The sequence below is a fragment of the Epinephelus fuscoguttatus genome, linkage group LG14, assembly GCF_011397635.1.
Source record: "Epinephelus fuscoguttatus linkage group LG14, E.fuscoguttatus.final_Chr_v1".
NCBI classification, from domain to species: Eukaryota; Metazoa; Chordata; class Actinopteri; order Perciformes; family Serranidae; genus Epinephelus; species Epinephelus fuscoguttatus.
The window spans coordinates 21029172-21041711 of NC_064765.1; the positions used below are offsets into that span (position 1 = coordinate 21029172).

General features: G+C 40.2%; 1 protein-coding gene across 3 annotated transcripts in view; it reads left to right on the forward strand.

Annotated features, from left to right (window-relative positions):
* Window positions 1–12540, forward strand: part of ltk (leukocyte receptor tyrosine kinase) — an 84439-nt gene that overhangs the window by 22426 nt on the left and 49473 nt on the right. For all 3 annotated transcript variants that reach the window (XM_049595724.1, XM_049595725.1, XM_049595726.1), the window contains exons 2-5: window positions 7319–7375; window positions 9242–9391; window positions 9709–9937; window positions 12016–12155. In XM_049595724.1, coding sequence (XP_049451681.1) covers window positions 7319–7375; window positions 9242–9391; window positions 9709–9937; window positions 12016–12155 — 576 coding nt within the window. The remainder of the gene's footprint in view (window positions 1–7318; window positions 7376–9241; window positions 9392–9708; window positions 9938–12015; window positions 12156–12540) is intronic.

Below are 12540 nucleotides of genomic sequence, written 5' to 3' on the forward strand. Positions count from 1 at the left end.
AGCATTTGGTTTAGTGACTGACACAACATAAAGACCCACCTTTTATGTCTGAGGGAGGGCGCTTTGATCTTGCTGTGTTGACTCCTCTCAGTGGAGAGCAAATGTTTGTGAGTGAGAGTTTTGTCAGAGTGTTGAGACACATTTAAATGTGCTCATGAGTGCACAGTTGGAAGCTATTAATTTTTTTTTTCTTGTATGTGTCTGTGTCCATGCCTTTGCAGGTACACATGTATAATGTACGTGTGCTCTGTTTGTGTGTCAGTGCTGTTTGTGTCTGTTGCTATGTCACTGACTCCTCTTCTACAGTAAGCCTCCATTTGTCTTCACACTTAATGATGAGATCACGGCTCGCTCTGTAGTCAATTGAGCTGTCATATGTCACCCCAGAGGGGGAATAAGGGATGAGGGATTTGAGGGGATCAAGACTTTGTTATGCAGGCGGCTCCAGAGAGATGAAGCTTCTCTGTCTCGGCTGATGATGACTAAGCACAAACTATATAGAGATGGATTCTTGGGATTTTAGACTTCCATATTGCACATATACATTTGTCTAAGGTGGTACCCAATTTAGAATAATGTAATTTGAATCAGATTTGGTTTTTTTTAATATAAATATTCAATGATACATTTTTTTTCTTTTTCATAAGAAGTTGTAAAGTTTGAACGAGGCTCAGTGGGATGTTCAGCGTGACAGCATTATTCATGTGATTTCGTAAACAAGCTAACTGCGCTAACAATGGATTGGGAATGTACAACAACATATTTTTCTGTCACCAGACATAAAAAAGCAAGAGACTGTTTTGTATTAAGTTGCTGTGAGCTGTATTTTCACCACTTCTAAGCAGGAGAGGGATGATAATGTTATTTCGGAGCCGTACGGTGCAAAGACTCTCCCCCTCTGTGCCGCTGCATTGTGGACGCAGCTGATTGTACCAACGGGTATTGTGAAATTTAGGAGCGCTTACTCTGCAGCAAATTCCAGGGACCAAAACATCCCCAGGAGTATACCGCACAGCAAAAAACAAACAAAAAATGACTGCTCGACTTGAAATAATCTTAGTCGACTGGGGGGCCTCTGACTGATGATTCAAATCTCTGACTTTCAGGGGGCAGCCCTCCATTTGTTAGAAATGTTCTCTTTGGAAACATGTCTCATTTCTGCACTTTCACCAGGTAAAAAACTCATGCAGCATTCTTTATCATGCTCAACTGTTAATGGTGGTGAGTTGTAGCAGGTCTTGGGGAGGATTGCATGCATGAAATATCCTCAAAAAGTATTTTGTGACTCCAGGAGGAGCTGTTTAAAGTCTGATATATACTCGCAAGTGCTGTAACTGAGGTCAAGACTTGATGTTTTGAGACAACCAAAAAAAAAAATAAATCTGTGTGCGGAGTTAGAAAGGAGTGTGAGCTTCCTAGACTTTTATAGCCCACTCCTCATCTCCATTTGAGGCTGGTGGCTCAAGTCTACATTAGACACTGCTAGCATAACACACCTGAATCTCGAAATGAGCTGTTGGTAGCCCAAGTTGCATTATGGGTAATGTAGGTACCGGGGTTTGACAAGAAAGAAGAATAAATGGAATTAATTCTATTTTAATAGCCAAGTTGTCCCAATTTCAATTGTGAAACTAATGAAATTCCCAACAGCCTATGCTTTATTTTGTGTTTACTGCTCATTAGCCAGGCCCCCAGTAACACCACTCGGCCTTGCTTTGATTTTTCCCAGTGGCCAAAAGGCATTTTTCCCATAGACCACTATTATAAAAGAGAGGTCTGTAAAACTGTTGACAGGAGACCTCAAATGGCAAGCAAGGACAGTTACGACTCTTTCTTTTGTGAATTCTCAGTCTGTGGTGTTTTATATTTGCAAATCTTTCCTCCTGCCAAGAAAAGCGACTGAGCGGGAACTCTACTAATCACTACTGTGCATTTTCAGTGGGCCCCATACTGCAAAAATAAACCTGGAAGCTAGAAACTTTTTTGGTGTCTGTGCCAGGCTAGCAATTCTCATTGAACTGAATAGGCGCTGTCTTAGGGACCAGCATTCAGATCTTAGAATACATCCATGTAAGTAGCAAATGTTAGTATTTTAAAACACTAAATTACAATGGTGAACCTGGTGAACACTCTACCTGCTATGCAGGGGATGTGTGAAGTGCTGAAACAGATGGAAAAACACCATGCATCCAAGAATGGCCTTATCACCAGGTTATTGATCTGAGACCTGCTGGCGCTGCTGTGTTTTAGGTTTATTTGACCTGACAGGCAGCCACTACTGACACAAACATTTTCCAGAAAGCTCCGTAAACAAGCCCAGATATCTTCATTGTCACACATTTTACTGTGAGATGAACTCAATCCTCTGAGGGAGAAATGAAAGATGAGACTGTGGGAGACAGCTGGAACATGGACGTTTTACTGGCGGTCAGGTCCATAAGTGGCCTTTCTGTCAGAGAACATTAGATGAGATGACTGTCTTGAACTTTTCGGGATCTGCAGCTTCCACCATAAAGTCCCAACCTTGAAATTAAACTAAACAACAGCCACCAGGAGCTTTGAGTTCAGGGAGCTGTTTAGACTTTGATACAGCCTTTGTCCAAAGAAACTACTTAGTCTTAAAATGAGACAGCGTGTGCTTTCTACCAGGGGCGGGACCAGACAGTGCAGGCTTTCAGGGCGCAGTCCAGACCTATGCGGGGTCTGGCATGGCTCAGAGATGTTTTTCCCCATTTACAGCAGCTGTATGCACCTTATCTCAGTCCATTGAAGATAATGCCTAAAATCTGTACATAATTATGGAAAAACATGATAGTTGCAAGAAAAAATTGTAATTGGGCTCTGCTCTAATTACAAATCAGTGATCCCAATAGGGCTGGGGACTCTGGGAGGGCTGGGAAGTTTTCGGACCTAATTGTATTGCGGAGTTTTGAACAGTGGCGACCGGATCATTGCTCTCAAACCACAAAAAGATGTGATGGCACAACAGTCTCCTTCAGTACATTATTCTATGCTTTCTTTTGATTTTCACATTGGCTAGTTATCCTGTTTAATTTGTCTTCTGATTAAATCGGAACTGTTGAAACAAGTTGTAGGAAGCCTCTGCAAGTAATTGGTTGCTGGCAGACACTCTGTGCTGCAATAAAATGATTAATTAGCAGTGCCGTGCACTGTAGAGCCGATGCGCTGCTGGTTCTGCCAGCCTGAATAGAATATAATGTCTATAGCCTTACTGCTGTGTACAGCATTTATAGACTGAGTAGTGATGCGCGGGTCAACCCGTAACCCGCGGGACCTGCAGATGGACCTGCGGGTCAGGCAGCAGTGATCGTCTGTTAAATCGGTCTGTAAATGATATTTTGACATTATTATTATAATCTATTAATCTGTAATCTATTACTGTCATGGCATCCGAAGGTACTGATGCATTGAGCAGGTGACAGTCCGTGGTCGTTTTCAAAACACACTTGTGTCACGCACTCCAAAAGAAACTTGAAACTTGAAACAATAATTTATTGTACAAAACGGGGGAAACAAACGTTGACAAAAACGGTTCCATAATTCATATTAAATTCAAAAGATACCGGAAAAACAGCTACAAGTTAGAGGGAATAGTGATAAAGTGGTAAAATTTGGCATTGATCCACAGCCTCAGACGGATGCGCTCAAGCGTGCCGTGCGCACAAGCTCAGTTGGTAGGCTATACTATATTTTCGCATTTTTAACAATGCAATTTAAAAGTTTTGATTTTTATTGATAACCTACATTTACCAACAACAAAAAGATTACATTTAGCACCAAAAAAATGTTAAAAAAAAAGTAAATAAAAAATTAAAAAAAAATCGAATACCAAATTTTCATAACAAATACTTACCCATAGAAACGAATATTCAAATATCCAAATATTTGGGTACAGCCCTAGATCCCAAACAATGCACAGATGGCTAAATGTGTTTGTCAGTACTCTCAATTGAATTTTAGGCCAACAAAAGCAAGGTCTACTCAATTATATTAGGTTTCTATGGGGAATAACATAATAGAATACACAACATGGGCATATGATATTATTTGAGTGACACAAAGTTGAAGGTATTTTAAAAACCTAAAACATTCGGGGCCCCCTGCTCTGACGCTGCTTTCCAAAGAACTGACAAAGTTCAAAGTCACACTCTGTTCAAAGCCCATACCAGCAGCCAGCATCCTGGATTGCCATCAAAGCAAGTAGCTGCTCTGCTGACTGAAGATGAGGCAGTTCAATCATGCTCTTTTTCATAAAAGAGAATAACATCATGTTCATTTCATTTTCTCCCCTTAATTTTTAAAATCCAAAGTTGAAACGGTAAAAAGGGAACAAGTGAGCGGAAATGAATTGAGGTTTGACTTCTAGGGGGATTCCCAAAGCAACCGTTTGCTGTTTTATGTTAATAATAGCATGCTAATGTTTGTTATTTGACTGAATCCCCCTGTTTTGAGAACTATTCAAATTTTCCGGTTTCCGTACTCGGACATCTATCCATAGCTGCTTTTATTCCATAATTACAGATGAATAGCCAGCCTGCCTTTTAAATACATGACCCATTAACCCTTAATCATTCATATTACTAACTGCTTTTTATAAACTGTCTTCTTATTATCTCTAATTTGTCCTGCTTGACATGTGTGACCTTGCCTTTCAGGCTCCAGAGAACAGTAATGTCACTGTTCAGAGGCCATTACACAAGTTAAGTTGCATTGACCCACTCAGACATGATCAACTCCCTCACTGTCCACTGGTCATGCTGGTTAGTTTGTTCAATGTCATGTCACGTGTAAAGTCCCCTGCCTCTCAGTCATTTAGAACAAGACCATGTCTGTGGGTCATTTGTTCTGAGTGTTTGGTCAGTCTGCAGGGGCCCTATTTTTGGATCAACTCATCGGCCCTTTCTCAGCTTGTCATGTTCAGGGTTGTAGGGACTGAGGCTGTTCCCAGCATGCACTGGGCTGAGAAAAGACTGGTGTAGGTACGCTAATCTGAATTTAAATCATATTTACTTTTATAGATAGAGACTTACTAATTGAGAACTGTCCTCTTTGTGTTCAACTTTGGCGTATTTTAGAAGGACACAATTACACATTGTCAACTTTAAATCGAAATATAGATATTTTTACCCCTGGAAAAATATCCATTGTTCGTTCCAGATGTTTTTAAAGCCTTGAACAGTGTCTGCAAATACTTCTCAGTTCCCAAACAGCCAGGACCAATAAAAGGTTTCAATGGGGGTACCCTTGTTTGCACAATGTATCCCCCAAAGGGCTCATGTGCTTGAGAGCAAAGTTCAAGCCCTGCTTACTGTCCCACCTTCGTGAATGTCAGACCAAGTAACATTATAAAAATGTCAGACGTAGGTGTTGGGGTAAGAGGTCTCAGATGTTGTTTAACCATCTGACTTTGGTTAGACCATTCTGATTCCATGAGGGCAGCATGAGAAGTCAAACCGTAGGCAAAAAAAGGTCTCTAAAGTACTGCTCATGAAGCTCATTGCTGTGAGATCACAAACTGATGCTGACCTGTACCGAGGTGAGGAAGTATAAGGACTTTTATCAAGTCAGAGCATCTTTCATCTGGGCAGAAGGTTGACATTGTTTAGAGAGATTTTAGTGTATACATAAAACTGCAGGATAAGAGGTACATTAACATCCAAGGGCGAATTCACCTAACCTTCAATACTTTTTTGTTAATCCCTTTATCTGGAAATCATCTCCATTATCTTTATGTATAATGAGGCCTTTTGTTTCCTCAAGATACTTTGTTATCACAACAAAGCAGCTTCCCTACACATCGGCTCATGACAAGTGAGTTTTCTAAACTGCAAGAGAGTTAGAGTAATCAGAAATCCATCAGCATATCTGATCAGGTCATTTGTAAGTAACAAGCTACAGAGTAAGGCAAGAAAAGGGCTCTCATGGGGAATGGCGTCAAATGATCCAGAGCTCAGAACTGGTAAATTGCCTCCATATTGCCTCATCTACAGCTAATGCACTGAGAGGTTGGTCACACAAATGTCCCTCCCTGAAATTTAATCACGTTGAGTATCTTGCATAACAGAAATAACTGTTGTTTCAGGCACAGTGTAAATAAATGTGTTGGTTTATACAAAAATATCTTCCTTTGCTGCCATTTCGTCCCTTTGATGCAACTCATTAGTAGGTGAAATGGTGCCAGACCTCACTTAGCTTGACCTATTCGCACCAGAGTTATCACATTTGCTGGTTTTTAAATGTGCAAAAACGCATTAAAAATAGGCGCTAGACTCCTTGCCAGTAGACCAGAGCCATGTGACCAAGTATGCCTTTCTGTGTGTCATGTTTGTCGTCACAGATGGGCCAGAAAACAGGTTAGTAAACAGAAAGAAAGCAGCATGGAAGCCAATGAAAACTGCTTCAGTGGTTTCTTCTTTTCTATATCTCTTACTTATTCAGTCTGTCTCTCAAACTCAGTTTCAACTAAATTTTGAATGATGCTCAAGCGCTGTTTGGACGGAAACTGATGGGATTTTGTGGCAGCGCATCACTGCATTGCACTGGCAAAGGGGCTAAAAGTAGCGTGTCCACCTGGGTGTTGTATTTCTGTCAGTCACAACTGAAGCTGGTCGAAGCTTACGCCGATATTTACCCATGACTAATGCAGAGTCATTTGCTCTGAGAATGAATAATGATTGTGACCTTTACCATGAAAATCAAATGCCAGTTGTGGGTGTGAATAGTTTTTTTTTGTCTATACGGAAAGGAGCTTTAATGTAAGACACAGTGAATGCCTGCATCGAAAGGAAATAGAATCAACAATGTGTATTTTAATTTACTTTATTGCTTTTTTTTAATTTGTTTTTATTTATTCATTAAGAAGACAGAGTACATCCTTGACAGGTCGCCAGTCCATAACAGGGCTGACACATAGAGTCCACACTCACCACCACACCGGCAGGCAATTTAGAGTCCTCAGCTTAATTAAAATGCATGACATTGACACATCTTTTCATTTTCTAAGTTTGGGAAATTCTCTGTCAACTGCAGACTGTGTTGTTGTTGTTGTTGTTGTTGTTGTTGTTATTATTAACATCCTCTGGGCAGGGTTTACAGCCATGTCCTCAAATACACACTGGAACTGAGTTGCTCTGGCTGCCAGGCATCTATTTGTTTCCTCAGCGATTTTCAAACTAATTTCAATGATTGAAATGCATTGTATAGCAGCTTGAAGTGCTGTATGTGTGTATGTCTTCCCTACGGAAGCATAACAACAAATGTAACCAACCACTCTCTCTGTTTGTCTGTCTCTCCTCAGTTAGCAGTACCTGTCACGCTCTTTTGGACAGATTTCTGGATCAGTTTTTTTGGTCAGGTATGTATACACAAAGAATATTTTTTGTTTGTTTTTCTCACAGTTACACAGAAATAGAAATACAGCTAAAAAAACAAGGACAACTAAGCTGAACAAAGGAACATTTAGCTGTTCTGTACATAGCCTACAAGTGTCGAGGGGAAAAATGAGAACTCATTAAAAGATGTGTTCACAGACCCACAAAAACCTTTGAATTTGGAGACAGGGCACAGAATAATACAAAGGGACACACAGGCATTTCAAGAAGAAAAACCTGAAACACAGTAACGATATAATAGTTTGATTAGTAACTGTAATGTGATTAGGATTACTATTAGGAATAGTAACACATTACATTACTGTGTTACAGACAAATATAATGTGATAACAGTTATCTGATTGGATTGACTGGAAAGCAAAGTTAAGCGAGGAAACTTTAACAGTGCTTAGTTAACATCCAGCACTGGGAGACTTCTGTGAAGATGTGGAAATCCTACATTTCCAAAGACAGTTACTCACCAGGAGAAACTTTAGGAATAGGAAACTACTCACGATGATGTGACTCGAGGTGTAACCACGCTGCTTTGTTAGATGGTGAAATTTAAATAACAAAGCCACACACGCAGCATGCTGACACCAGGAAACCATTTTTTAGATTATTTTTGATCAAAGGAAGCTTATTTTTAGGCCGATGTATGACAGAAAGAAATTAAAGTGGCTTTCAATGAAAATAGAACTTAATAATACTCCTCATATTTCTGTCCTTTGTCCCCAGAGGGATTCCTATGGTTGTTTGCCATATTAGCTGTAGTGGCAGTTTCCTCTCCAACTATCACATGATGTTTCCTGTTCATCAACCCCCACCAACTCCCCCAGCACAGAGACGCACAATCACTCAAAATTTCACAAAGGGTCTGTCTGTTTGGCTTTTAAGCAGATTTGGGAATTCAATCAAATTTAGAGGAAATATGGGCCATGAGCCAAGGAAGTAATTAGTCCATGTGGAGGTCATGATCCAGGTGTGTCTCCAGGACACCATTATTTAACACAACTTTGCTGCTTTTTATGAACCACAGTGACTGCTCTAATGGAAAGCATCTGGTACTTGTATCACTGTGTGTATTTTGAGGCAGTTCTGGAGCCAGAAAACTTAAAATGTAAACATTTTTTTTTTGGTATTTAAATGAAACATTGAGCTGGTTTTGTACAGTAGTCTTGGTGAATGGCGTCATGTGTTTATTTTTTTTAAGGATTTCATACCATCAGAAAAACAATTTTTTATGCTGAGATCATTGCATACATTTCTTATGATCCCTAGAAAACAAACTAAAAACATCTTTTTTGATCTCCCCTCTGGCATTCATAGAAGTCACTGTTGGCTCATTTTTGGGGGGAATCTCAGATTCTGTTTGTTCTCTGCAATTTATTGTTGATCAGCTGGCTTTTGGAAATTCAATATTTAGTCTGTTGAATTGTGTTTTTGTGCAAGAAATCAAACAATGCGCATATTAGGTCAAAAATACTATGTCGAATTTGTCTAAATATAAAAAATAAATAATATATAAGCATTGGTTTAACAGACATGAGATGTGTCCTCCTTTTTTTTTTTTTTTTTGAACACTTGTTTGCGTGAAACAGAAAGATCCAATGATTTACTGTGTCCACAAAATTTGGCACTCAACACATTCAACCCACAAAATATGAAACAGACAGAGAAGTAGAGCATTAACATGTCCCTATACCAGAACAACATATCTGGTAATGAAATGCCACTGTGACATTACATTAACCACTGTGTTTTTTTCTGATTTCCTTCCAGTGTTTAGTCAATCTTTGAATGTTTACCCATCTAATTACAAGCTACACTTTCATCTCCCTGTCTTTCAGATGCTAGCTGTGATTTTGAATCACTGTGCCTCTGGACTTTATCAAATCACAGCGACCAAAGTGACTGGTCAGTGGTGTCACCACAGCAACCAGAGAGCACTCTGGCGGGGATGATGCCAATGACCGACAACTCACGGAGAGGCTCTAATGGTAAGAGAGCAGAAACTCACTGGGGAGAAACTAAATGAGTGCTTCAGGATACTGCTCATGCCTTTCTCTTCTTTGAAATGTATCTATAGGTTAGAAAAGCCAGTAGGGGATATTTGGACTTACTCAAAACTCTGTTGAATCTATTGGTGCATCTGCCTTGACTTTTATTTTGATTTTGTCCTTAGTATATCTTATGCCTAGTCTTAGATTTGTTCTAATGTTAAAGCATTCTTTAAGTGATTTACAGAAGTGACAGTATTCTGAGGTTACATTAAAACAGTCATGCATGAAATTTCTCCACTGTTTTATTACCCAAGGGCACTTCCTTCTCCTAAGCCCCTCTCCTGCTGCCGAGGCCTCTGGGAGATGCGAGTACCACTTAACCAGCCCGGTCTTACCAGCAACCCATGAGAACTGCATCTTCCAGGTGGCTCTGTATGACCCCAGCTCAGTGGTGGAGAACCTCATGCTCCTGATTAAACCAGTGCTCTCAGGTTCAGCGGTTCGCTCTGTGGCTCTCAAACACAGGCGACGTGATGACCGCAGGTCAGCAAGCACACTCAGGAACAGGCTCTCCATGCCTCTGTGATTTGTGCAGGATAGTTATTTGTTGTTGTTGGTTTTTTTTTTTTTTGCTGCACAACATGTCCATTTAATTAGTGTCAGAAAGCACAGCCCTGCATCTTTACTGATTGAAGTGCTTGTCAAGTTGAGGTCCAGCCTGTGAAATAAATAAAAGGGAGTTTAGATACACTGCAATGAAATGTGACACAGGCCCTCAGACGGAGCAAGGGCACAGAAACTAATACTGTTTTCCTCTGTGGTTCTAAGGTTGAATAAAGAAAATGTTTCTTAGCTGTCATGTGGAACAAACTGTAGAGTTGTGGCTGTGTGGGAACAGCGGTCCCCTGTGTATTGTTTGGGGAAAGGGGACAGGTATTTCCTATTGATCTAATGCTGAAGCACACCCATCTTCAGAGCAGCTAAAAGCATTCATGTGTCTAGATGCGACTCTGGAAATGAATTTATATATAATTGGTCAGGACAGAAGAGGGATGGATGGGCATATGCAATAAGTTTGTACATTGGCTTTGTTAGTGTCTCTGCAGTAATGGACTGAGCAATTCCATTATGAGAGACACACAGACAGTGGTTTCATTTAGTCAACCCACTATTAATCGCATGCTAACCTGCACATGTAGCCTCTAGATGCGTTATCTATTTAAACCACAGTTCCCGTGCGTTGCGACACATCTTTGTGGTGCTGCGTGTGCCGACGTTTACCTGCACCTGAGTGTTTTCAGAAGTAAGCAACTATCCTAATTGGACATTTTTCAAGCAAAACAGAGGCTTAATGGCCCTGGAAATTGCCCCTAGATGTTGTGCATTATCTTCATTTTACTGTATGTTCCCGGTAGTGAAACATTACTCACCCACTCAATTTAATGTACAGTGTGTTTGGAGCCGTGACAGCATGGGTGTATTTTTAGAAATGGACTCTGAGAGGTGGATTTGTAATAGGGGAAGTAAAGTTCAGTAAAGGCGGCATTACACAGTGGCATTTCTGTGGGTGGCACTTTGAGATGAAAAGAAAATAATGTGGGGCCGTGCTCTGTGATGTCACTGTAGTACGACTGTTAAAATAACAGCTAAACGCAGCCCAGCTTTGTGTGAGCTATTTGTCAGATAGGACAGAAAAATAACATAGCAAGGTGACAGATGGATTATACTGTGTACAGGTGCCCTGTAGGGTTTTGACCAATAGATAAATTTTTCCATGAGCTGTATTATATGTAAGATGTGGATGATGTACATGCCACAACTGTGGGAGTGTTGTGATAGGCAATTCTGCTGACTGCATATGGACAATGGTGTCAGTACTGAGCCAGAAAAGGTAACAATGTTCCGGTAAAAGAGCAAAATATGAAGGTCGCAACTGATAGAAGATGCAGGCTTTAAGTTGAAGTAGATTGCAAATGTTTCTCAAGAAGTAAAAGTTTTTACCTTGAAAACAACAGAGGGCTTAAGTGTAACAAAAACTATTTATGGACTCTTGTCATGATGGTTTAATTTTGCTTTGGCCCGAGAGGTGTGCTTTTGTAATCTGTTTCAATGGATATGAAGGAAACAGCCCTAAGTCACCCTGCTTTTTGTTAGTTGTCCAAACAGCTAGAAACAGACGTTCAGTTTTTTTTCTTTGAGATCTATTATAACATGAAAAATATTTTAATATTGGCTGCTTCTGCTAAGGCATGCTTCACCAAAGATATCAACATCCGGTTTGAAGAACCGAAGCTGATCATCATAACCTATTTTTTCAGTTTGCTAATGCCATTAGCTAATCTTCTTAACTATGTTAGCTCAGTGATTGACAGCAGGCGACTGTGGTTGCTTTGTGACATCAAAGGGATGCTGCCAGTACATCTGACCACCCAGACTTTTACAAAAATGATAGCGTCCCTAACTTTTCAAGCCTTTCTTATTAATGATTGCAATGATTGTTTTTGTTGTTAATGTTAAATGCAGTGTCTTGGAATTATTCCATAGAAGCCAACAATTAAAGAAGGAAGTTGTGAATTCCTACAGCTGATGTTAAAAGGCATTTCTCTGATTGGTTTATGCAGGGCTGAGTGGGAAATTCTGGAGACGGTGATTGGTATTGTGCACGAGCCCTTTCAGGTGATCCTGCTCTACACTTCCTGTTTGGGAGAAGATGGAGCCACTGTGGCTCTGGACAATCTGGAGCTCATAGACGCTGAATCAGGTGAGTTCATCATGTTCTATAGAGCTGTGATTTACTGATTTCTGTTCAAACCAATCACTAAGGCAGTATTTTTTCTCTGATAAGCACCCCAAGGGAGACATTGAATAGTTTACTCTTTGCTGATAAGTTAATTATGAAGTGGATATAGACAAGTTTTTTATAATGGCTATAAAATAATGACACCATCAGTGTTAAAATTTGCTCCTTATGTGTCTCACTTTCGCTCTGCTTCTCTTTCTTCCACCGGGTAAGATCACTTGGGAAAAAGAAGGCTTGATGTACAGCACAAAGGCGGTGCATCAACCATTGCACAACCTAAGCAGATAGAAGGATGGTACTTTTGTTTCCCCCAGTAGCTATGGATAGCTACCCCCAGTTACCAAGG